At 36.4% G+C, this 27280-nt stretch overlaps 1 protein-coding gene across 2 annotated transcripts in view; it reads right to left on the reverse strand.

Annotated features, from left to right (window-relative positions):
* Positions 1-27280, reverse strand: part of LOC131677419 (3-hydroxy-3-methylglutaryl-coenzyme A reductase) — a 98064-nt gene that overhangs the window by 19659 nt on the left and 51125 nt on the right. The window contains exon 2 of one of the 2 annotated variants that reach the window (XM_058957230.1): positions 22567-23269. The exons of the other annotated variant lie outside the window; for it this stretch is intronic. Coding sequence (XP_058813213.1) covers positions 22567-22900 — 334 coding nt within the window. The 5' untranslated portion in view covers positions 22901-23269. The remainder of the gene's footprint in view (positions 1-22566; positions 23270-27280) is intronic. 2 annotated transcript variants of the gene reach the window in all.

The following is a 27280-nucleotide window of genomic DNA, read 5'->3' on the forward strand; positions in this document are numbered from 1 at the left end:
CTAACTCATTGGTTGTTTGTAAACATTGTGCACCTTATGGCTGTACCGAACCCGATGGTGAAGATGCAACAGACATAGCTCGCGCGCGGTAGAGCTAAAAAAGAAACACAATCACGTGCGCTATTACATCTTACGTAATCTATTACTAAACAGATAATGCAACTGGCGCATTCATTTTTCATTTCTGCCGCTTCCACTTGCTCGATGTTTGCTGCCATTTTCAGGATTTAGAGTCAGCGTAAATAGAAGGTGCATATGGTTGTGTGACGCTAAAATACAACATGCATTGCGCTGATGAACCGATTTTGTCAGCACTATTTTAGACTGACAAAACTACCTTGTTTCTTCCTTTCAACGCTAATATCATTTTTCAATTTTTGTATAAAAAATTGAAAATGACATAGATTTTATTTTTTATTAATGTGATTAAAATCTGATTTATACAAATTTAGTTCATAAGCTACAGAACATCGCTGTAATTTATTTTGTTGTAAGTTGTATCAGTTGTACAAAATGTAAATGTAAATGGCAAGACATATTGTCATGTGAGTTGACTAAACATCCTTCTATTATGTCACGTGACATACCGATTTTCTTTGATTTAACCACGTATTTTATAAAAACTGCTTAATTCTCTTCCGGTAAAACCTGTCGATATTTATGGATGAATTTTTTAAAACCCTAAATAAACCTTCGAAATCTAAGCATAAGCCGATGATCGTATCAATTTGAATGTTTCGAGACTATTGAATAGGGGGTAGAGGTGGCATAATCGGATCATGACTGTGTTAAGTTATCTAGTCGCAAAGTTTCTAAATATAAGAAGGTACTAGCATAAATTGAAATTAAAATTGTTTCTGCGTCTAAGTATGTGATAACAATCAATGCACAGGGAATACCGACCCATTTTTGATACCAAAATACCGATACTGAATATGAATAAGTACCGGTATTTTCGGTACCATGGAAAACTTTTATAAAAAAATATAGCTCACCTAGAGCTGAAACGCCACGCCATCAATTGCCATGATCTCTAGAAATCTATCCGGTAATCACGGGAGTCAAACGACAGACTAATCAGTAAAATGACGCAATATAAATAAATACAAATCACGACAATAACGTTGTTGTAATTTGTATCCAGTTCTCCAATCCACACTGCACACTCAAAATTGTATGTAGACAGAGAACTCAGGAGCGACATGTAGTTGGAATGGGACATATTGTGACAGAAGCATCAATTTGAAACGATACAAAACTCACATATGGCAAATGTAATTATGTCTTACAGAATTTGAACGGTAAGAGAACTGTTACTTCAGTTATGCGTGCAGTACATTCCTACATAGCGTATAGATGTAAGCTAGCAACTTTCGAACTGGAAACTCTCATTATTGCACAGTTTCACTCTAAAATTTCAAAGCATTTACAACGAGCAGAAAATAACGGATAACATGAAAGTTTTGGCCTTTTTCTATCATCAAATTAAACAATGTTCAGATTAGTTCCCCTTCGTCACGTCTGTAATGCCGTTTAATTTTTATCTATAAAAGAACGAGCACCGTTTTAGTACCATTTGGATTTTAAATCTACATGAATCGTTTCGAATGGCGTGAAAAGAGTAGGTGTACTTAATAGGAAGGAGCCATGGTGTTCAAAGTAGAGGAGCAAGTATACCGTACTATTGCATTAGGCCTTTCACTGATTTGTGTTCGAGAGGTGGTAGAAGAAAGAATCCTTTTTTGGAGCATCTAGCAGCTATCGAATCTGAATAAACTGCGCTGCTGAAAAGCAATTGATTTCAAAGGAAATCTCGAGATCAAAGGCGCTATATTGCTAAAATGTGAAATATTGTTGCGAAAATACACTCTGGAGTGTTTTTCGCTTATTTGGAAAATTTGGTAGTTTTTGCTTATTTGGTATTTTACCGGTACTGAGTAGGGTTCGCAGTGCCGACCCTTTTTGGCGAGAACCGGTACTACGGTACTGAAGCCCTCAGTACCGGTACTCGAATATTTTTTTTTAAATTCGAAAAAAGCTTCAAAATGAAATTGAATGCTCAAACTGATGACCTTCAAAAAAACATGTTTATTGTTTTTATTTGATTCGGAATGGCATGACTCATTTCAGTAAAAAATATTTTTCGTATGCGGAACCTTCTTTTATTTCGAAATCTAGACCACTATGAAATCAATAACTGCTAAGCGGTGCGACTATTGTCGACTTCAACAGATGATAGATGTAAGAAACACTATTAATAACAGTAAATCAAAGCTAGAATGGCAGTAAATCCGAGCAGGTTGCTCGCTTTTCCTTTCATGATTTTCGGTAAATTGATTTCGACCTGCATACCAAGGCTCTTTGCTTTCCTGTAAACTATGGAGTTTTGCTGAATTTTCCTATCACCAATAATTACAAATCGCCCATTTGGAGTAGCTCACCAAGTCTAAAATTGTTAGCTGCTAAATCGCTGTTCGTTCTTTTATAAATAAAGGTTTAAGAGCAAACCAAACACATGACTTAGACCATAGTTTTATTACGTGCCACCCAGTGAAAAATGGAAACCAATCAGGTGTGCGCCGCCACGCCACGCCGCCGCCGCCGATGATTTTGACACGCCGCCGATTTCAGGAAAAAATGGTCAGCGCGCCGATTGCCTTTTTTGTGCTGCGCCGCCGATCATATTTAAACTCGCGCCGAGTCCGTATTTGACTTGAATGTGTATTGAGTGAAAGAATTTTGGTTTATTTTGCGATAATCTTTTTGGTTGTAATAGTTTTGTGTGATTTTTACCATTACCAATCTTGAGGCAGGATATTGTAGTCCATATGGAAACAAAGCTGCTTTCGAACCGCACGGCAATTCAGCAAGAAATTAAACTGTCACCGTGTCTGCGAGCGGTTTGCTTATGAACTGTGAATTTATATAGTGTTCCGCTGTTTAAAGACTGGACAAGCGAATATCAGCCGAATAGGTCGGTAAAAGGTATTAAGATATTCAGAAGTTAAGCAATATACTTGTTCTAAGCTTTTCTTGTTTTACTAATCAATCAATCGATATGATAATAAAATAGCCTGGACAAAACTTTTGCTGACTTCCTACCCGCATAGTCATCCGGATCGCAGCAATCAACCGTCAGTCTGTGGAAACCATAATACTCCCTACTGTCGAGTTCTCAGTAGTTAAAGACACAAGTTACTCAGTGCAAGAAAATATTCGGCTCATGCGGAATTGTCACTTTTTCATGGTTAGAAACAGTTAAAACTTAATGAACCGATATATAAGCCAGTACAATTGTTTCTACAAAATCTGTGTAAATATTTAAATAAAAATACGTTGTAAATTACCATCGCACGCGTGAATCACCATTCTACTCAAATTTGCACGCAAGCAAAGCTCGTATAGCGTCATGCCTTCGATATAGTAATTCAAGCCGTACGACTTTTAACTATTAACCTTGGTCTGGTAGTTCAGAGGGTAAGGCGTTGGTGTCGTATAAGCCACCCGTCGTATAAGCCAGCCCCCGCCAGGAAGGATTCTTAGTAGTCAGTAGCCTCGTAACACTAGCCATGCAGTAGCACTGCACATTCCTAAAACCTGGCTGCAAAGTCTGCCGAAATGAAACTTGGAACGAAAAACTAGTGCTAGACATACTTCTGTCAACATAATGGAAGGTTTTCTGTACGTTTACAACTGGTTCTCTCTAGAAAAATCCGCATTTCAATTGTCTTATCCTTTGTTTCTCTTTTCCTTTAATTTACCGAAAAAGTCTACAAAATCAATACAGTAGAACTTTGCCGCAATCGAAACTACCATACCATATTGACCTATTGTTCGAAAGTGATTCGATGTTTAACCTGTATTGGAAGCCGCACCATTTTGTAATTTTATCATGCTAAGGATTTTTTCCAACGATATACGTGGGCAAAATATTGAGTGCGGTGTATCAAACGATCAGAGTGGCCCAGAAAACGTCCCGTTGATTTCTATTTCAATATTTCAGCAAAAAACATTATTGGTTATCCGCAGAATCTCGTGCTCGTGATTTTCTATTGAGAGTGGAGACCTTCTTTAGCGGTGGGGATACAGTTGACTGCTTGTCTGCTGTATCTTTGGGATTATTTGCTTCTCTCATGTCTGACGTCCAGGTCTTCATAGTTAAAGCTGTATTGGTGCCGACGGTCGGATGTTGTATCTTGCTTCTTGCACTTGCGCGTGAGCAACGTCGCCTTTTTATCCTCACCGATAGTGCTAACAGTTGATTTTGGGGTGCTGGATGCTGTTTAGCAGTTGTCATTATGTCCTGAACAACTGTTACATATTTGGGAACCGTTTGTAGGTATTTGTATAGAGATCACTGTTCAAATAGGTATATCGTCGATGAGTCGGCAATTCGCTGAGATGCATTCTCGTTTGTATATGTATCTTTGTATTGCGCAAGGATTGTTCACGATGTGGCGTCTGATGTTAATACATGCGCGTAAGAATTTGCATGTTATGGGGACAAAGCGTGGTTTATTTAATAGTTCCGTGATTTTTAGTTGAATAATCGATCCGCATTCTCAGCATAAAGAAATTTCTCCAAGTATCAGGTTAATAAATTCTATTTCACTTCACTCGGTTGTATAGGTCTGGCTCAGGTAGAAGTAGAAATTAGACTGAAGACCAGGTATTGTTATTTTATCTCAGAGGAACATTTATTAAAATGAATGGCATAAAACTTTGCATGCTTTCTGAAACTGTGTTAGCATCGATATTCGTAACAGTTGGCATTGCAAGTATTAGGAGCGGTTGTTTAAATTTATCTTTAGTAATCGCAATTTTGGATATTTACTTTTATTTTTTTCCATTTTCTCAAATAAAATTAATTCCCGGTTAAAAAACAGTGTTATGCTTAAAGCTGATGACACCGCTACGTCATCAATATTTGGTTTAATTTTGACACACGCAGACACAATAGTCAATATAGCAAGATGATTGAGCAAATTACTACTTTCCATCCATATAAAAAAATATCCCACGCCGCTTTGCGCCGCCGCCGCCGCCGATGATTTTAGCAAACGGCGTCACGCCGATACGCCGCCGCCGCCGGCCCAAATCACACCTACGCCGCCGATTACGACATTTTTCATCGGCGCACACCTCTAATCAGAATGTCGCTAATAAAAAATCATAGCAAATTTTTACGTCTCTTACGCTAGATGTGAATATTTTGAAATTTAGTACAATATCGTTAAAATTTAATTTCGACAAAATAAAGAAGGAATTTAAACACACCGTTCAGTACAACGGGAGCTAGTAATGTTTAACTTATAGAAGGTAATTAATATAATTAAAAGTCATCTTGCAGACCAATATTTTGAAATAAAATGGTCTTAGTAATCCATAAATATACCAACGTATGGTATTTTATATGGGATCCACCGGACCATGGTGATGGTGTTTTCATGGGTTGAACCCATTTCAAACACCCATGTCAAACCCCATGAGCATGGGGGTATTATGGGCTTATAGTTTGCTCGGGTAGAGAGTCCACATATTTTTCATAAATAAAATTGTATGGCACCGAAAATACCGGTACTGGCTTTTCTTCAGTACCAGTATTACGGTACCAAAAATGGGTCGGTATTCTCGGGATTTTCGGTACCGGTATTACCGGTACCACAACCCTAGTACTGAGGGCTTCAGTACCACGGAACCGGTTCTTGCTAGAAAGGGTCGGTATTGTGAACCCTAGTCAAGAATGCAAATTTAGTAGGAATTATTACAACTTAGCATTATCATATCTTTGGGGGAAAAAGTTTGCAGCATGTGAGCCCCTCTTTTTGTTAAAACAACAGTTAGTGTGGTTCTTACTTTACCAAGATCTAATAATTAACTTTTTAATCACTCTAGATAGAGCCATACAACCTTCAGTGAAGTTGTAGAACGACAAATTTTAAAAAAGTTTGCTGAAGGCATGTTTCCGGTGATTCTCAGAGAAACTGTTCTTTTGTGGTATTGATTAAAAACTGAAGTAGATCAGATAACTTTAAAGTTATTTTCGGGGGAATGATTGAAATTATAAGTGCTTATATTTTTTTAAATAATAGATGTTGGTGTCTTGATGTGCTCGAAAAAATGTTCGTTTTCGAAAACGCTGGAAGTCATTTAATGGATATTATAGCAAAAGATGAAAACTGAAAAAGTTATATTAAAAATTAACCCATGAAAGTATTTTTAAATTAATTTTTCACGATGGACAATATAAAGGATGTAGCTTCGGTCCCACGATAAAATTTTATACATTTTTCTATTATTTAAAATAGTTGGTAGGATGGTTCTAAACTTATTAAATTAGTAAATTTACTTTTTAATGATTCGAGAAAGAGATTCGGATTTTCTTTCAGAAAATTGAAGAAAATCAAATTTGAAAAAAAAACTTCGTCGGAGACACTGAAGTTCTATGTCTTCTACTTTTCTTTCTATTATATATACTTTTTACTAAAAATTAGCTATTTTTTGAGTAAATATTACAAGATATAAAAAATATCGTGCCCTAATTTATATTGATATTGGAAAAAGTTATATTTTTTATGTAACAATTCTCATCATTTTGAAACGAAGTATGTTTTGTAGTTGGTATATAAGAACAAGTTAGACGCCCTAAAATAATCTTCAAGTCGTCCGAAGGTTATTTTAGTGAGAATTAAAAACTACCAAAGTTATATAAATAAAACCGTTTTTAAGAAACATCCTGAAATTATTATTTAGATTTCTCGTGCAATGGAAAGTGTAAAAGATAGAACTTGCATGTCTTCAGCAAATTTGTTTGAAATGTATTGTTCCGCAACTTCATCAAAAACAGTCAAACTCCATCTGGAACCGTTAAAAAGTTCAATTTTAGATCTTGATAAAATTAGAACTACCCTGGCTTTTGTTCAAACGAAAAGAAGGGCCTTGCAAAGTACAACAACTTTCCTAAACATGTTGTAAGGCTAAAATATTTAGCTTCAGCAAAAAGTTAAAAATCCTGCTAAATTTACGTTCTGAACCACTGTGCAATGTTTTTACCAAGACTGACCAAATGTTGCCCTTCAACGCGGTGGTAATAATTCGGATGCTTGTTAGCAGATTCCTATCGAATAGAGCAAGGTATAGCATAGGCACCTTGAAAATATGATTTCGACTGTGATGTAAGATATGGTATACGGAGAATAATAGAAATTCTTGAAATCAACGATCCAAGTGATGAAGCAAAAACGTTTTAAATTCACCTACAGTGGGAGACATCTCTTATAACTATAACTTTCGTTTGTCGAATTTGATATGAACGCATCAAATAAATTACACGTTCATAAATACACTCAAGTTTTTTTACGCGGTTTTTTTCGCGCGGTATTTTTTACGCGGTTTTTTTTACGCGAATTTTGAAATTTACGCGGATTTTGAAATTTACGCGGATTTTGAAATTTACGCGGTTTTCATTTACGCGGATTTTGAAATTTACGCGGTTTTCATTTACGCGGATTTTGAAATTTACGCGGTATACATCAACGAGGTTCCCTTTAACGCGGATTCTTAAATTTAAGTGGTCTTCATTTACGCGGATTTTGAAATTTACGCGGTTTTCATTTACGCGGATTTCGAAATTTACGAGGTTTTCATTTACGTGGATTTTGAAATTTACGCGGTTTTCATTTACGCGGATTTTGAAATTTACGCGGTTTTCATTTACGCGGCCTGTATCCCCCGCGTAAAAAAAACCTGAGTGTATTAGGTATTTTTATAACAAAAAATCTTAGTTGCATAAGTCAAAACTTCAAACAAAATTTTGAAAAAACAAATGCACTGATTTTTGGGAAAACATGGTGAATCTAAATTTGAAAGATTGCAATGTGTCTCATATTAAGAGGTACACTCCATTTTTTTTTATTATGAAGTGGCCTACTGTTTCTTCGGACGTAAACTCCATTGAGAACGCATAGAACATGTTTTTGATAACACATAATACATTGGACAGTAGCTGAGCTCAGAGAAACGATCAAATCGCCATTAGTGACGATCCGGAGGGATCTGCGGTCATATGCCGACAGGAAAGGACACAAAAACAAGGCGCATGTGGAGCTCCTAGTGCATATTTTTTGTTTATTTTAGGCCGTTCAAAGTTATTTCATATTCTTTCCATTCGGTCAAACACGAAGTGCAACTACGGGTAATCTACCTAAATTAACTAAGGTTATCTAAGTAAAACCTTACCTTGAGCAACATATTTCTAGTGCCGTTGTCGTAATCTATATAAATCTTTCCAGAAGTATTCATACGCATAACAGCAAGTAATTTAATAGAGGAAATCCGATTTGAACCATGGTTACGAATGTTAGTGCCCAAAAACAAATTAAAAGGCTCTTAAAATCGAATTTTTGCAGGAAAAAATAATCATCATGCTTGAAACAATTGTAACCAACTATTAAATCAGTAAATAATGCTAAAGACGAAAATTACACGGTAGCAGCAGCATTCTAATACTTTGCTGGGGAATTTCTGGAGTTATATGATAGAAATAGACCTATGCATAGAACTATACCACAATTGCTTTAATATATCATCAACAAACCTTCAATTCGGAGGATCACTGTACAACAATATTTAATTCAGACAATTTCATAGCAAAAATAATCAAGACAGTAGAGAATGCGCCTATTTTCGCAACCTTTCTCTTATCACCCTGCCCATTTGAAGTCATTAGTTAGAGCGGCGTCTGTCATCCTGGTTTGACACATTGACTCCAATGGTAGTACAATAGCTGGGGAATTCTATTCGAGTTTTCATTACGATCAAACAGAAATATTTTACCATTCCCAGGCCATATTGGTTCTTAGGAGTGAAGCAAAGATACTGATATCAATTTATACACATTTCATCTATTGTAGGCCACGCAATCAATGAAATAGTACTGCACTCTCCTTAATAGGGCTAAAATAGGCTCTTTACCCTACTTAAAAATATTGACGCCAAAGAAATGAAAATAATCAACATTAAATGTATTGACGTAGATCTTGTGTCCTACCGCGTATATTCATCTATCATCGCTCAAACTCTCACGTGTTTCGCATTCTGGCATCATGGCATCCCGTGAGAGTTATGACGTAGATTGCATACCACGGTCCACGTGAAACAGCATGGGGCTCCAGTTCGGATACAATATCGTCGAACCAGACAATTGGGTTTACGGTTCTACGTCAACCCGCAATATGACGACGGTACGCAGGGCAGGCGGTCCTTGAGCGATTGTTCGCAAACTAAATAACGTGCGCTGTCCGAAACAGGAAAGATAAAATCTCGCAACAGCTTTCGATTCCAAATCGTCTGGCAGTTAGGACAGTGAGAAGTGTCGATTGAAACTTTTCATCAGAAGTCAACTGCCCTTTGCGAACGGAGGCGTGAAAGTTGCAGGTGCTCTATATCGCTGTATCCCCGCCGCAGCTGAGTCAATGTCAATAAAACTGATCTTGAATCGCCGTCAATGAATCGCTCGCCGGCGTGTACGATATTTAGTTGTGGTAGATACCGTAGTACATAGTGTTCGTGTGAGCTTGACTGACCAAGCGGTTTGAAGGTTTGGGGTAATATGTAAAGTTTTGGATGTGTGAAGTTCACAGCTTAGACATCTTTTATTTTTTTCTTTATTGAAGATCAACCAATAAAAACAATTAATTTATTATTGTATCTTGAGAAATATATTAAATACTGTTACCTTAATACAGGTTGAAATAAAATTAGGTAGAAAAAATAGAAATTTTGCGGCACACTGCACTGCAGAATATTAAAAAAAAAAATTCATTCAACAGTAAACACAATTCGCCGTCTGGATCATTAATCACCCAGGCACGGTTGGTAGTTAGTGGCATAATTAAAATCGCACCTATATATGTACGGACGCAGTGTGCTACCGGCACATGTGATATTTGTTTCACTGCGACAGTTGATCTCTTATGCAATGAAGTAACGTTTTAATGTGTTAGTGTTGTTTTGTTTTCCATCTACATTTGCACGTAGATCATTGACCCACTTTCCAACATACTTGACAAAGTAAGGGCAATCGTACTGCGTTACCGTCAATTTAAACTGGATCCAACTGTTATCGCATGGGAGTTTAATGGTATCCATGCTCAATACCAGGGCCTAAATATTTGATCGCAGATTATGTATTCTTTTCGGTCAAAACCGTCAAACTCAAGTGCTTGAGTATTTTCGGTACTTCGTACCACTACACGATTGTTCAAATCCTTTATTAGCATCCACTTTACTCAACCGGGGAGACATATTTAAAATGATTTTACTTATGTTTAATTGATGTTGGTGGTTACTAATGAGTTGTTTGGGAATACAGCCGCGCTGTGTGTGTGTGGGAAGGAGAAGAGTGCTTGGTAATTTACTAACAAAACAGAACGGTAATTCTGTGTGGCCTTGGTTCTGCAGAGCTTCCTCAAACGCTTCGTTGATGTTGATCGACGCGATCGTTACCGGTTGTGGTCACAAAAAAACAAGAGCAAGTCACAGTCGTACGGTACCAGGATCTTTTTTTTTTAAATTTGCAGATTGGGGCTCTGACGAAAACGAAACCGATTTAATTCTAATTGATAGGGGAACTGAAGGTAAACCCAATACCGGAAGCATAAAAAATTGTACAAGGCTGCCGCTAAAATTAAATGTTCCGTGTCGAATGCTTGTTTAGATACATCTCAACAAGGCATCATTTTACGAGCTCGTCGAAACAGTCATTTCATTAAAAAGCATTGCCTGGTAACAAAAAATTGGCGAAATCATATTTTCCATACGAGAGGGCCGAAACCTAGTTTTACTTAACACTGTTTTGTTGATCCTAACGAATCGAGTTCGTAATAAAAGTATTCAAGTTACATAGCGATTTTCAATGCTGCACCAAATAAAGTAAAGTGGTGCCTAAAATGGTTTTATTTCTCAGTTTCACAGAAATATTTTGTATTGAGCATTTTTAGAACTTTTTTGGCTCATATTTTTGCTAAATTATTATAATTATCTTTTTTAGTTAATTTTTGTTTTCATAAAAACTATTTCTCTCTTCAAAGGGTAATCTCCAAGAGAAACAATAAAACTAATACCACAGACTAACAGACATAACACTCGAAAACAATGCTTCGCCCGCTTTAACGGTCATTTTAAACATATTTGTAATTGGGACTGTGGCCGCATTTGAAATTATGGCGCCACTGACATATGAATAAGCATATGGGGGATAGACCACTAGTGAAAAATTGTTCCCAAGCCTGAGAGGTAGCCCACTAGAAAATGAGTGTTTGGGACCGTGAATAAAAGATGGAGCTAATGTTCCGGGAAAATTGCCGGACCAATTTTTTTTTAGGGAATTCCCTCATATTGTTATGTCTGTTAGTCTGTGCCGATAGCCTCAAAATCTATTTGCTTGTTTTGGTGATTAACCGTTTAAAAGAGCAATAGTTTTTATGAAAACCGCAATTCAAAGGTTACTTCAACAAAAATATGCGCCATTTTTCGTTCTAAACTTGTCCAATATAAAATATTTCTGAGAAAGGAGAAAACACGATCAACTTTCTAATTACAAAAGATGGCAACTTAGTTATTTTAGCAAAAGTACGCGTCATTAAAAGTTCCAAAAATGATCATGCAAAACCATTAAATTTTACTCCTCTACTGTGAAGTTAAAGTGAATGAGCCAAAGAATAGAGAAATACCCTTACTATGGGCTAACGCCTACCGTGATTTTTTAATGTACCATCAACAAACCTTTCATTCAGGGGATCACTTTTTATATGATTTGATAACCAAATTAATCAAAACAGTAGGGAAGATCGATAGCGAGAAATACTGAAAAATGAGTTAGTTTTCACTTGCGCTTATAGGGCAATGAACCTATTTTTGCATTGTTTCTATTATCACCCTACCCATTTGAAGTCATTCTCGACATCTGCCATTCTCGTTTGACGCACTAGCTCAAATGGCAGTTGGATTAACTGGGCCATTCGATTCAAGTTCTCGCTACGCTCAAACAGAAATATTTCACCATTCTCAGGTCATTTTAGAGACTATATTGGTTCTAAGGAGTGAAGCAAAGATGCTGATGCCAATTTGTATCATCGCTTGTTGGCCGCGTAATTCGTGAAATATTTCGGCACTCTCCCAAAATAGGGCAAAAATATGCTCCTTACCCTGCATACAAAAAATGACGACAAGGAAATGAAGATAATCAAAATTGAATGTATTGACGTAGATCTTGTCATCATCTTGCGTCATCGCTCAAGCTCACACGTGATTCGCATTTCGGCATCATGGCATCCCGTGAGGATTATGACGTAAATTGCATACCACGGTCCACGTGAATTAGCATGTGGCTCCAGTTTTCATACAATATCGTCAAACCAAACCATAGGGTTTACGATTCTACGTCGACCCGCAATATGACGACGGTACCCACGGTAAGGCATGTGATCATTCAGAAAATTATAGTGTAGTTTCTCCTCTACTGAGAAGGATGACTCAGAGAATAGTAAAGGGCCCTTAGTACGGGATAATATCCACAGCGTGCGACTCTAGGAACTGTAGATAGAGTTGAAAACGGAGCTTAAGCTTACGGAAATGACCCAGTTACATGTTCACCATTCGCGCAATGTTGTACTGGTTACTTTTAGAAGATTGACGGCGACAGAAAGCGAAGAACAACATGCAACACGGCTTCTATTCAAAAGACGGTAAAACGAAGATAGTCGTGTATACATTCCGATTATCTGAAGACTCGATTATCCGTAGAAAATGACTCGATTACCTGTAGAAAATGACTCGATTGTCCGTAGTTCGAATATAAGGTAACATTAACACGATTATTTGAACAATTTATAATTTAGGATTTACATTACGAACTTATTATTTTTATATTATTTCAACTATAATTTCAGGAAGGATTGATATTTCCTAAAAAAAATGAAAACTTCGTAGAAGTACATAATTTTAAGCGTTACTGGAATCAAAATTACTTTTCCCCAGTTTATCCAGTCTGAGTATCCATGCATATTTTTCAAAAAGTTCATAAGTGTAATTGATTAATGCCAAGAGGAAGAGCCCTTAATTTATTATGTAGCTCATAACAGTGCTATATAATCGAAAAGCAGTTTTTTATATGATAGAATTGGAAATAGATTGCTTCCAGTTTTTTCTTAAATTAGTTTATATACTTGAAACCTACTTCATAAATATTTGTGAGAAAGCTTTTGAATTTAAGCAGGTTAACTAGGTGATAGGGAATTAATAAAATATCTATTGGCGCTGTCGAGATCAAATCAGATGAAGTGTCATCAAATAAAAAACTTAGCTTTTATTCATGGAATTAGTATTTTTTCAAGTGTATTTTTAATAGAGACTATTTAAGATTCAACAACACCTAACCCGTCGAAGTAGCGTTTTACTGGTGATGATAGTTGAAAAATAGAAGTTTGTTTTCGTGGATACGTCTTATTCAAAGCTAAGTGTTAGAAAGAGTGAACACATTATAATGAACTAGTGTCAACCCATCGCGCGTTGCTGCGACTTTCAACGTAATAGTAGGAAAACACAATTTGTTCTGTAGCGCCATCTAGCGGGCAGATAATCCCCAATCAATAGCACACAAACACGCTCCATAACGAATGCCTACTATGTATAATTTTTTAACGGAAATCGGTTTAGCCGTTTGGGAGTCTATAAATCATATACATACAAACTTTGACTTTTATATATATAGATAGATAGATAGATAGATAGATAGATAGACAGATAGATAGATAGATAATGCAATCTTTGGTAGTCACAAACTAATACACGAAGTTTTGCGAAATCGAACGGTGCGTAGCCTTCCGGCATTCGATCATACATGCTCTACCAATTCTTGATGCTACACTTTGCAGGGATTTAATCTTTCGTTTAAACAGTATGTTAGCGTTACACAATCTTACTACCTGGGAAACTCGTTAACATGTCGATTGATATAAGTCTTACTTCGGCAGCACTCTATCACTATCACTATCTTAATGCAAATAAAGGTCGCGAACATCCGTGTGCTACAATCAAGTCTATACTGGCATTGATGTCTTTGTTTTGCACGTATCGAAAGTTTTACTACAGCTTGTGTCAACTGACCAACTTGCGAACATACACCATTGCCAGCGATAACCGATGCTCTCGCTGTAGGTGCTGATTAATTATTTGCTATTCTGGATTCGTCGCGTCGTGACTTTAACGCGTTTGATTGCAGGAACTTGAACACGGATCACTGTGGCATAAACCGTCTGATATGAGTATTCTTGGTTAGGAATTTTCGTTATGTTTAATTGGTTCTCAACAGAAGTACCGTCAGATTTGCTTGACATTTTTTCTATGAGATTACCGATGATCCAGTACACAGTAAACTGAATAAAATATTTGAATGACACTAATCTATATGTAATTGAGTAATCCAGGATAGTGAACGGTTTTTTTATTATAAAATTACAGTTATTATTGTGGTTATCATATCAAAGACAAAGACAAAGAAATAAACCAAAATTAGATCACTTTCAAGATAGATAAATCTTGATTTATTAGAAGTTTTAAGTAGTATTAATAGTGCCAAATAATAATAATTTGCATCCATCGCTATATTCTTCAAAGTTGTCATAAATTATAGAACATCATAAGTGTTTTGTAGTTAGTGGTTAGGTAGTTTGGAAGATCTTAAAGTGTGTTACAGTGGTTCAAAAAATTAAGTTTTTTTGATTAGTTCATCGAGTATGTGTAGTATACAACATGAATTCCCAAAAGGGGAAAATTGGATTAAACCAATTTATGCATTTAGGGTACAAGACCTAACTTAAATTAAGTTTGATTTGTGTGTTTCGAATTTATCTCTTCAGTAACTAGCACCAGCTTGGGGCCAAGCTGGACGATTTTTCTAAATTTGTACCCAAATTAACACAAGTTAGACACAATAATCTAAACAGTCACACGACGCATTTGGACGCCTGAAGAAACTGGCTTGTCTCGAAGTCCCGGGAAGCGAAAACAGAAGCTCTGATTTGTTGAGAAGAAAGCTAAAATGAACTCTTGTTTCTGGTTTGGGGACCAATGAATTTGAAACACAAAAATCAAACTAAATTTAAGTTAGGTCTTCGACACTTATAGCCGTAAGCACAAAGCCGTACTAACTGTTTTTAAACCGGACTAACTTTTAAACCGGCCTAAAATATTTGGTAAGCTTTAATCATATATGGCTGCGTTCTGATCTGCGTTACACGTCAATGTTAAAAAAACAACAAATTCAAGTTAAAGAAAATAAGTAAATTCATTCCGATATTTTCTTGCAGTAAAATAGCTTTTCTTCGTCAAATATCTCGTTCCATAGGGTTTGAGAACAATTTTGTCAACTTGTTGCCGATATGTTTCTGAACATAGAACTTTAACGTGTTGGATAGTTGAAAGTTGGCCGATGATGTGCAGTACTTTGTAGTGACATAATATGCACAAAAGAAAATAAATTGATATACATATGGATGTTTTTATTCAGTTTGAATAGCCGCTCGTCGAGTTAGAGGTGGCTAAACTACAGACACTTTATACACAGACTAGCGAAGTGTCAAAAATTGCAGCCAAACGGACTGTCAAAAAGTGCAACCAAAGGAGCATGAGGGTTTTGGTTGCTAGTTTTACTGTTTTTCTCTCCGCTAGTCTGTTATATAAAGTGTCTGTAGGTTAAACCATCGGTTGTAATTGGTGCCATGATAGTTATTTCTCGACAAAAATATGATTACTGGTTAAAACCCAACTGTCAAAATTCTCTTTGAAGGGAAATTCCGGACAAACCGTCGCTGGTTAAACACAGTTCATAGCAGTTAATGGAAGAGAAATTTTTTTCTCTTTTGTTTACTGCCAACATCTGTGATTGGTGAGTAACGGTTTGTCCGGAATTCCCTTTCAAAGAGAATTTTGACAGTTGGCTTTTAAGCTGGAATTATATGTTTGTCGGGATTTCATACTTTGATTAAATAATTGGTTAATATATTTCAATTTGAATTTAAAATGAACTGTGAGTGTCATTCTAATTGAACATGATACCTATCGACGTGGGGGAGAACATTTATTTTCGTTTCAAGTGAATTTTCACAAGTTTGGAATAAAGATCAATTATCAATGAAGGTCTGCGAATTAAAATTATACGTTTTTCAGCGAGGTTTAAATAAAAAGAAAACAAAGATCAAACAGAAAATTAAACTTTGACAGAATGATCATTTATATTCTTGAGCGTTTTTTTTTGCACTGTGGCAGACAGAATATAGATATATTTCTATAATGCATCAATGCAAATTGGAACGATTTATGCCAAAAATCGAAATAAATATATTGATCACCGTTGTGTTCACAGTAAATTTCAAAACATTTTGTATTCAGAAGTTTTATGTGATTTTATTCTTATTGGAACATTGCACATATTTAAAATCTATTATTTACTCTTAGCTTAGGGTATTTGTGGAGCTAATTTCTAAGCTGTTAACATTCTGATTCAATTTGCCAACGACCAGTGTAAGTAAATTCATAAAATATTGCATTTTACGATCTATATCCAATTGTCATTTGTTTGGATCTATCCCCTAAAAACAATAATTTTCTTTCGTTATTTACTTTCTTTGATGTGTGATACAATAGATATATGGGCAATCATTCGTGAAAATATGTTATCGATTTATATTAACGAATTAAATGGTTCCGCTTATTCCCGCTAGATAAGCAAAAAGAAAATAATCAAAACAATTCTTATTGTAGTTCTGTTTCTAATTCACAAAAACAACTTTAATCTGAATTGATTGAATAGATCTCAATTTATCTTAACGTGCTCTACTGTAACCCTTTGATGTGCAATTGGAATCAAGCGTGTAGAGAGAAGGAAAGAACGAGGAAATAAAAAAAATGCGGGTAGATAAACACGGTAAAAAAACTTTACACATTTTATGAGCTGTCAAAAAATGGGTATTTTATTGCTTATAACCATTGGTGCTTTTTATTCATTTCACAACTACTCGATGAGATAATGTCAATGGATATACTGATCTTAATAATGAGTTAAAAGTCATTAAGAATTATTTTAAGCGAGTTAACCTGCAAACTAAGGTTCGTAGCGGAAGCTGCAAATTACCGGCCTGCATGTTTAAACTACTGAGGATGTTGCAAATATGCGTTTGGCATTTTTAGAGCAGCCAAAAGATCCAGCCATTGGGTTTTATTTTGTTAAGTAGTTAAGGAGACAATAATGTGAAATGAATGTTATTTTATGTTTTTTTTTTAATTCAGAAATAATTCTATTGACAGAATTTTTCATTCTGGCGCGATTTTCATGAATGGATATTTTTCACGCGATTTGTTGTAACAGGTCTGCGAAAAATAAAGGGTAAAACATACCCAGGTTGACGTACAAAAGCTGTATTCATTTATGGATACGAACTCTTTACCCACTAAATGGGTTATTCCACTTTTATTGAAAATGCGTAGTTTTCTACGCATTAATTGGTATTTTATTTTATTAGTGTAGTTCGACAGTGTTTGTCTTTCCTACCTGATAAACTGGCTTATTTATTGCCATCTTTATTGCGAGCAAAGAAAGCCATATTTATCCAAAAGAAAGCCGAAGAGAGGATTGAAAATAACGAAATGTATGCAAGAGAAGCATGACAATTTTTTGCATATTTTTGTCTTCTTCCGGTAACATGATGCTGCCATTTGCATTGCTGCGTTCTGATACACGGCTATGTTAAAAAACTGTACAATAAAGTTAATTTAAAATTCACTGTTTATGCTATTTAATAGTCTGATTATTTCGAGAATTTTTTTATTGCTCAATAAAATGGTGAATCGACATCTTGTTGAATGGGATTTATAACATAAGTATTGTATCAAATAAAATAATTTCTTCGAGCAATTTCATCACAAGACGGCGGCTCTGCAGCATTTTCACGTCATGCGCGTTTTTTGGAAGGGGTCCACGGTCGAAAATCTATCTCCCGTGATTTTTGACCTGGCGCCAAAAACTAAAGTTTTTCTGATTGCTTATGTCAATAGCGATGTACGTAGGATTTTTTCGATATTTTGGTTTTAAGCGAAATGGCGAAGTTTTGAGTGAAAAAACATAGAGAATGTCATAAAAATCTACACAAAATCGTTATTCAATAAAAAGGTAAGCAATAAACAATTTAATCCTGCGTACCTGACTAGAAAAATTAATTTTGAATATACTGTGAAAATTTCAAAGCGACCAAAAATCATTTGCTCGAGTTACATTTCCGGCCAGTGGCTTCGAGAAAAACGCGGTTAAAGTTTGCAGTACACATGGGTTATACATAAGAGGCGTTGCGGCAAAATTGAAAATTATATTTTTGAATTGTTTTCGTTCTCCATGTTTTGGGATATCATTTTTTACATCCTAAAGCACATTTTAGACTAATAAATAAAAAATCAATTGTTTTAAAATTCTACAGTGGAGTAACCGCTTAAACAATTTATTATTTAAGATCCATAATTGACTAAAACGTTATTTTGCTAATAATGGTGTATACTATCGAGAACGTTATAGAGTTGTATTGTTAGGCGCTAGCCTCTCCAAGGGCTTGAAGAGTTTCTCTAACATTACACTTAGTAGTTTGTCAGTTCAGCCAAATCTGACTGTTCCAAATTAAATCAAATGCTTATAGAAAAAGAGTGGAAGCTTACATCTTTTGAAAAGTTTGTATCAGTTGCTGTTCTGCAACACATGAAAAATGCCATAAAAATTATTTATTTGCTTCAGAATAGAATAGAATGGAATAGAAATCTGAAATTTTAGGCTGGTGGGGCTTATTATACCATCCTACCCAACTAGTCTACTAACCATGCATATAGAATTTGGCAGACCTACTTTGCTGAAAATGAAGTAATTCAAATTATCAGCACGATTATCCAATCATGCCTGAAATACCAAAAGTCCAGTAATTTTAATTAATAAAAATTATAATTAGTTACTTCCTATAGTCTGCCATCTGTCTGATAATGAATTGATAATTTTAAATTTACAAATTGAACCTGGTACTGGATGCAGACAAAATTTCTTGGACCAATCGTTCTGAATTATGCACAATTCTTCTTCTTCTTCACATCATTGCCCAGGCAACTACAAGAGCTTTTTGCAAACTGCTAAATATTATTATTTTACAATAACATGTTAATCGTTGTTTTAGCAATAATCGGATTTTGGTTTCAAAGTACTACGAAAAAATCGAAAATCGACCAAAAAATAAAAGCTCCCTTAATTACTTGTGAAATGCTGTGAAAACAACTGTACAAATGTCTCAACGTTTATCCAGTAGATTTTGAGTTATGGTATATACCGCAAAACAAGATTTCGATGTGGCGCATGACTGAAAAGACAAAGAATCTTTGCACCCCCTTAAGTTCCGACACGATTCAAGCGATTTTTCCGTATTCAACTTTTTGCGTCATTTTGCCAAGTCATCTGTCTAGTCTCAGCTTTCACAGCTCTTTCATACCCTGTGCGTATCTGTTCTATCATAAAGAATTAAACTAAAATTTGCACTACAGCGGAAATGCAAATAGTACAAGATATACTAGAAAATTATAAATTACGAAACAATACAAGCAAGCTCCGATAACATTTAAATAACGATCAAAATGAGAATATTTGTAACAGTTTGTTTGCCGTCATATTTAAAAGTGTTACTTAGGCTATATGGCATGGCTTCATTTACAATTTTTTATTCAATCTTAGTTTTGAACTCTTTCAAAAGCAGTAAAAATATAAATAAACTTCCACTTTCTTATGGTGTTCTTTGTGAGAAGATACAACTAGAAAAGAGAACAAATTGTGATTATATATTCTTTTCCTAATGCAAAAATAACTAAAAAATTGCGAGCAAATTAAACTTCACTCATTTTGATAGCCATAGGTAAACTAACGAACGAAAACAATTTTCATCTCTGAATCCAATTATAAAATTTCGTCCGTCAGTTTGATTCGACTTCTGCTAACCTGCAATATAACTCTTCGATGTGGCGTTTTGAAATGAGCGTGTAGCACCTTCTAGATATAGGACGATAAAGAATATTGAAAAAAATGCATTTAAAATTCGATTACACCTGTTTTTCGTACGGGATAAAACTTGCTTACTTGCCCTCATATGGTTTGTGTGCAACATGGGCCATAATATTGCACATAAAGTTCGAAAAGTTGATTCAAATTATTGAGATGTATGCAAGAGGAACATGGCGGCCTTTTACACTGTTTTCATTTGGCTTCAGGATGCAGCCATTTCTGCAATGACAGGTACTAACGTCTTAGGCCGGACTAAACTCAGGCCTAAAATCAAAGATAGTACCGTGTGGCGGTACCAACTAGATTCAAGCTTACCGCTATTAATGTACAAATTATTTTAATCCCTTCCCGGGGGCCTTCCGTTAAGTAAGTACCACACTTCCTTTCTCGTATTCTTTCTCAACAGTAAACCAGTGCTTCGGACTTTGCTTCCCGGGGCATCACTCGGGACAAACCAGTTGATTTCGGCGTTTATATGCGTCGTTGACTGTTTGGAATATTATATCTAACTAGTGCTAACTTGAATACTAGTTTAGATACATCGTCTAATTTTGCTTCAAGTTGGTGCTAGTTACTGACGAGATGAATTCGATACACAAAAATCAAACTTAATGTACATGTACATACATACTATAGTCCATCAAAATAAGTCCGGTTATACAGAGATAACATAAATTATAATTATTGAATTTCTTTATCTAGAACTAGCCAAAAAACACTTTCTGTCTAATCGTGATATCCATAATGATAAAATTTTCGTTGAAACAAATTTGCCACGGTGTATAGCACATATTATGTTGCTATCATAATAACTATCGATGGAATAAGATCAATCCACACGCCTTTATGCTTATTGTATACCATCGACATCTGAGCAATGACGTCAACCCAGGCAAAGTAAAGAGTTCATGACGCAAATGTAAAGTCCTGCATCAACAGGTTTTTCGAGTTGTGCCTTATATAAGTATAACGAATGGAGTTCTTTGTGTTGCGACAAATGAAGAATGCACCAGGGGAAGTCTTCTCGCAGTGCGGTGCAAATTGCTAGTTGAGACATTGAACTTCAGAACAAACATTATACATGCGATGACCGCGCTTCATGTTCTGGTTCAATCCAACCGGGGGAAATCCCGTGCTAAATATAACAGGCTTCAGCATATATTACATCCTTTTTCTTGCAATCAGTCCGTATTCTGCTATGGCTAGTGAATTGGAATATTGAATATAGAGTTCTATTTGATACATAATTGCGAATTAGTCATTTATTAGCCTAAACATGACCTGCCTTTTTTATTTTGAAATAAAATCAATAGTTTTATCGACCTTATCGTGAACTGATCTAACAATGAACTTGAATTGTACGTTTTCAGGTGTAAAATGATGTGTGCTTGAAACTCGGTAGCCTTGAAGACCATAAAAAAATAGCACCCCCAAAAATTAATTTACACATTTCATGCCTAATATCTTACTGTAGTAGGTTGAGCTTAAAGTGTGAATTATTTGTTTTATGTGTCCCGAATATGCACACTCACCGCCCGACCCGAGTTGCATGGATGGCAGTCTGGTTAGCATCTCTGTGTAAGAAGGTTAGCTTCAGTTCAAAATCAAGGCTGTTCTTGTTTGTAGGGGGAAGGTGGACTACAGAAGCAGACTAACGTGATAGACTGTGTGAGTCAATATGAACTCACAGAAGATGTAACTAAACATTATCACACTATCAATTAGTGCTATGTAGTAGTATATCATTTGAATCATGTTGCTAGCCCTTTCCAAATGTTAGAGTGATAATTTCTTCGTGCTAACGTGTGTTGTCTAATACTATACATCGTACACCCTGATATGTTCTCTTTTCGACACATGGTAGCGGTTCGATTACTTTCTCGTCACGTGACCTACCGCCCGGAATATTTTTTTCCGAAATCAGTTTTTCCTACTGCTGCTACTTCCTTTACCAGGGTGTCGGTCAAATTTCGGTCAAAGCACCGTGAGCAAGAGAAAGTCAGAAACAGCTGAATCATTTTGAAAGAGTTGAGAAATTGAGAAGCACAAAAAAAAACAATACATCGTTGGCTAGTGTGTATGAATTTTTCCTGGCGTCTTCGAGTGAGAAAGCTAAGGGTAATGACACTGTGTCGAATGGAAAAAGTCAGTTGAATTGGCCCAAAACACGAGCATGCGTCTTTTACTGGATATTTGTCTTGGTCTGGTTGAAGGCTATCGCATCCTGCTAGACAGTGTGACGAGCGTCACGGAATATCTCGAGGTAAGCCGGCTAAAATTCAAATGGATACGATAACTTTCACAAAGTGTATGCTAATTTACACAACCTGTTCAATCTCTGATGCTGATGCCTTGAAAAAAGATTTTGATCGCAAACTAAAATCGTTTGGCGACTTACGTACGGACGGATAGCGCCATCGAAGGCCACTCACCTAGGATGTATTTGGAGCCCAGTTTTTGAAGGTTGCAGAAGTGATAGTAGCAGTAGAGGATCGCCGAACACCGCACGATGGTCATCAGTATCACATCGATGCCGTTCTGTTCCAAATCGTCGCACCGGAAAACACTGTCGGCACCCACCGAGCTGAACCGCCAGCTGGGACAAGGTCTACCGGTGTTGGAGCGGGCAGCTTGCTGGAACGGATCCGCACTTCCTTTGTCAAACGTTATTATGCATGCCGTCAGAGTCACTAGGGCCACTATCACTTCCCATGGGTGTGATGCACAAAACTCACCGTGCGCCCGAAATAACCGACCGACTCTCATTTTCTTCGCTTTACGACACTTTGTACTCTTCCTACACCAATTGCGGCCAATTCGGAACGCACTTTCCCGCGCACTAGATCCTACAACTGATTCACCAAGACCAGGTTTGGGTGGGAGTCGACCGCTCTCTCTTTGCTGGCAAACACTTGGCTATGCGTTGCCACTGTCGAAGAGCACACACCGCGATACCGAGGAGCACTTCTTCACCGTAGCACTGCTCAAGTGATACTGAGAAGCCAGACGCCACCACGAGTAGTGCAGGCGATCGGTCAGAGATCTGTTTCTTCACAGCACGGTTCCGCCACTCTCCGGGCCGCACCCACCTGGCAGAAGACGGCGGCACGGTGATGGCTTTCAAGCAAAACCTGCCTGTGGAAGAGAAGAAGCAGAAGAGTTTGCCAAAATGTTAGTCGCATAGTTGTGTTAATCAATAAAATAAAAATAGGCATCGAGGAATCATAGCGCTTCACAGGCTGCCGATTTCATTGATGATTTTTTAAGGAGAAGATCGATGCAACCAATCCTGTGAGTGTGTGATACTGATATGAGAACGTTAGTTCTTTGGGAAGAAAGGCTACGGTTGTAGATGGTTACCTCTGGACGTTTTAGCACAATCTAAAGTGATATTGATTAGACAAACACGCTTTGGCCCATAGGGAGGAGGGGAGGACTACCCGGATACTATAATTCAATCCTGACATGATCATCGATAAAACTGAAGGTGAAGATGAAATTAATTAGAACGCTGATTCATTATAAACAAGCATATTAGGTCCATTTATTGCAAATCGTCCTCTATTTAAATGTTTATTTTCGGCCTTCGTTTTTCTGTTCATGAAAAAGTTCCATTCATCAGTTACGAGTGAAATGAAGCATTAACTCAACTTATATTAGCGTGGATTTTAGGGTAAAAAGGCATTGTAAACATGTGTATTCTTGCATGTAATTTCATGCATGGTTGCTAGGCTTGTGCATAGCCGATGGCAAATGTTTGGATGTATGTTTTGAAGAAGAAGCTAATTCTTGCGGCACATTGGAATTGGTGGTAAATATACCCCCAACTTCACACATTGTTACGCTTCATGACCGCAATTTAGTTGCTCGAAAAATGGTTGAGCCTAACGCAAGTTCAGTACTCAAAAGCATGAATTAAACGCAAAGGATTTGATTCCATGAACAGATGATAGACAATCAAGGTTATAATTCTAACGCATATGTATTTAGGTATGGTTATTTTCGGGGGTGACTTTCCTCGGTAGTCCTTCCTAGCCTAAAATATGTCATTTTTTGGACTTTTTGTATAAGTTAGCTTTAAGTTTAACTTTATGTTAGAATGAAAAATGATTGTATAAATATCACTCAATGCAATGAACAACAATTAAACATTTTTCGATGCATTTTATCGATATAAAACATACTTAATTCACTACTATGAAAATTGCAATATTATCAAGTGACTTGTGCGAGTGGGTCCGGTTTGAATTATAATGAAGAAAACCTTAAATATGATCTTTTTGCTCAATTTTTAAATACAGCTGAAGAATTATTTTATTTTATTTGCTTATATTTTATCTGATAAATTTTTGAAGGTGCTCAGTTCTTTTCGTCCGCGTCCCTTATCACCTTATCACCCCTTGGTTGTGTAACTATTTTTTCCATTCTTATTATATGGCAAATAAGTAGTAGTTTTCATTTCATCAATTTTGAAACTGCACACATGTTATCGTAAATAATTTTAAATGTTCGTTGAATTGATGCCATTCTAAGGGGTTTAACTCTTTAACGGTCGGTTGGATTGTCTTGCAGTCTTCGACAAACTTGTTCGGCATATCTGTAAACGCTAACTTCTTCCTAGGTCCTTGTTCGGATGTTTTCAGCGACATCTAGCGGCGATTTTGTGAACGGCGAGTGTTTCCCCATACATTTTGACCAAAAATCCCATACAAACTTTAAGCTCTTTGGTGGAGGGGTTAGTTAACGGATTTCACTCAAATTTGGAAAGTGTCATTTTTTCATGATTTCACACGACGCTAGGGGGTGTGTAGATAAGTGATTTCAAAAATGGTCGTCTACCCTAGAGAACACGTATCCGCCGAGAGATGCCAATCGAGCTAACATTTATTTGGACTGAGCAAACTAATTTTCATATTTGTTAAGTGTGACCAACTAGGGAGCACGGCATTAAATGTGCATGGAGAAAACGCATTGTTTTGTCCCAGTGGAATGATGATTTCAATCATGTAGGATGGTTGAGAATTGAAAGATCGCAAGAAGCATCGAAAACTAGTTACCAATTTCCTTCAGTCATATCAACACGAAGAACAAATGTTTTATTGTCATGTTCATTGGTTTGCTTTTAGTTCACTAAATCATGTTCATTATATATTCTTTCTCATTGTATTGAGTAATTTCATATACTTAATTTTTGTGTTAAAAGGGCGAAAAAACAGGAATCTCATTTTATTTCTGGGATCTACTTTATTTTCTGGTTTTGGCACATTGTTAGTTTAAATTACCGAATTAGCTTTTCCTGCTTCCATGTCGTAAGAAGCGACAAAAACAGGACTCTCTATACATCATTTCCTGCATTCTTTAGACTTATAAATAATAAAGATCGCTCGCGTGAAATTGCTAGTATGTCCGTCACACAAAGTAAGGTTTCCAGAACAGTTTATCCTTATTTAGAACCGCTCATTTTTTTAAATATCACGAAAACAATCGATATTTTTTAATTGTAGCGCCAGTTTGTCTTCCACTCTTATTTTTTTCTTCGAAATTTTGTGTTGCTTTGCCTTTTGCTAGTTTGTTCTCTGTAAAATATTATTTGAATTAAGTCTTTGTCTCGTTATTCGGCATTACGATAATCATAAAACGAATTCTAAGTACAAAACCCTTTGCGACGCAGTGGGATGTATACGTCTCACCTACTTCTCCTAAGTTTTTATTGGATTTCTAGTTAGCGTTGTATATAAATACGAATTCTTTCTTTTAATCAACTCTTGGGGATGTAAGAGTACTAGCACACAAAATTATGTGAATTTGTTAATTACTTATTAGTTAAAACAATTAAAACTTGAAAATCTCGTGTTTTTACAATATATTCGGCTGAGTATGAACTAAAAATCCCTGGAAATCCAAAAAATTTTTTTGCAAGTATCTCAAATATTGAACTAAATTAAAAAAAAATAGCAGAATTTTACGTAGGTCCGTTTTTTTAAAATAATTTTTGATCTATAAAAGATTTTGATAGACAGGGATGGTTATTGCGGTCGCTGATTACGATACGATGATAACAGCATCTGGAAATTCAAAATGGCGGCTACACAATGACAGCCATTTTTAACGAAATTTGCCAATTTTGTTACAATGAGCATAAAACTCGATTTACGAGAGTTTTTGGGGTCGCTGATAAAGATTCTGAAGTCAGAATTCGAAAATTCAAAATGGCGCCAGCAAAATAGCAACCATTTTTACGAAATTGGCAAATTTTGTTACAGTTAGTATAAAACTTGATTCACGGAGTTTTTTAGGGTCTCGCAATCGCCATGTTGGATCCGCCATTTTGAATTTTACATTTTCAACGTCAGAATCAGAATCAGCGAGTCCGAAAACCCCCTTGTAAGACGTTTTAGGCCAATATATTTAGCCAAGCAGTTGCCATATTGTATCCACCATTTTGAATTTTACATTTTCGACGTCAGAATCAGAATCAGCGACCCCGAAAAACTATATAAAGCTGAGGGTTAATGAGTCTCCTGGCGGCTGGGCGCCCCAGAGTCTCCTAAAATCTTGAATCGCGCGCGAGCTTCAGCACTCTTTCGAATCCCTATCTTTAGTAAAAATCTCCCTCCTTCTTGAATGTGCAGTAATATATACGCAAATGTCGGACTAACATTCCTTCCCTTTCATGCTGCGATCTACGTTTGGGCATAATCGGCGCCGGTATTGATCAATAAACAACTTGGAATTACCAGAAGTTGTACACTGAGGAATAGATGTGGGTCGGGATTTCATTCGTGTGATTTCTCGGATCATAACCAATCACTACACGTTAGACACTCATCTCTGATGCATCGGGCTCGCTTATGGGGACGATTACCACGATATCGAAGATATTGTCTGGGCATGCGGCGACTACTGTTCTGTCGGATTTCAAGGAAAATCCCCCAATGTTCCGGTTCGGGAAGTACTGGCAAGCCAGTATATCCTCTTTATGTCTCGCGTATACGCCTTCCTAAAAACCATCAATATGCAGATTTAACTGTCCCTATTTATTTTTCTTATCATTCTCAGAAGTGTCCTCTTCCGCCTGTAACTTACACCGCGATGGTTTGATGCAACTTCAAGCCAATATAAAGCATCTTAGTCGACTGAGTCAAC

This window comes from Topomyia yanbarensis, chromosome 1, assembly GCF_030247195.1.
Source record: "Topomyia yanbarensis strain Yona2022 chromosome 1, ASM3024719v1, whole genome shotgun sequence".
Classification (NCBI taxonomy): Eukaryota; Metazoa; Arthropoda; class Insecta; order Diptera; family Culicidae; genus Topomyia; species Topomyia yanbarensis.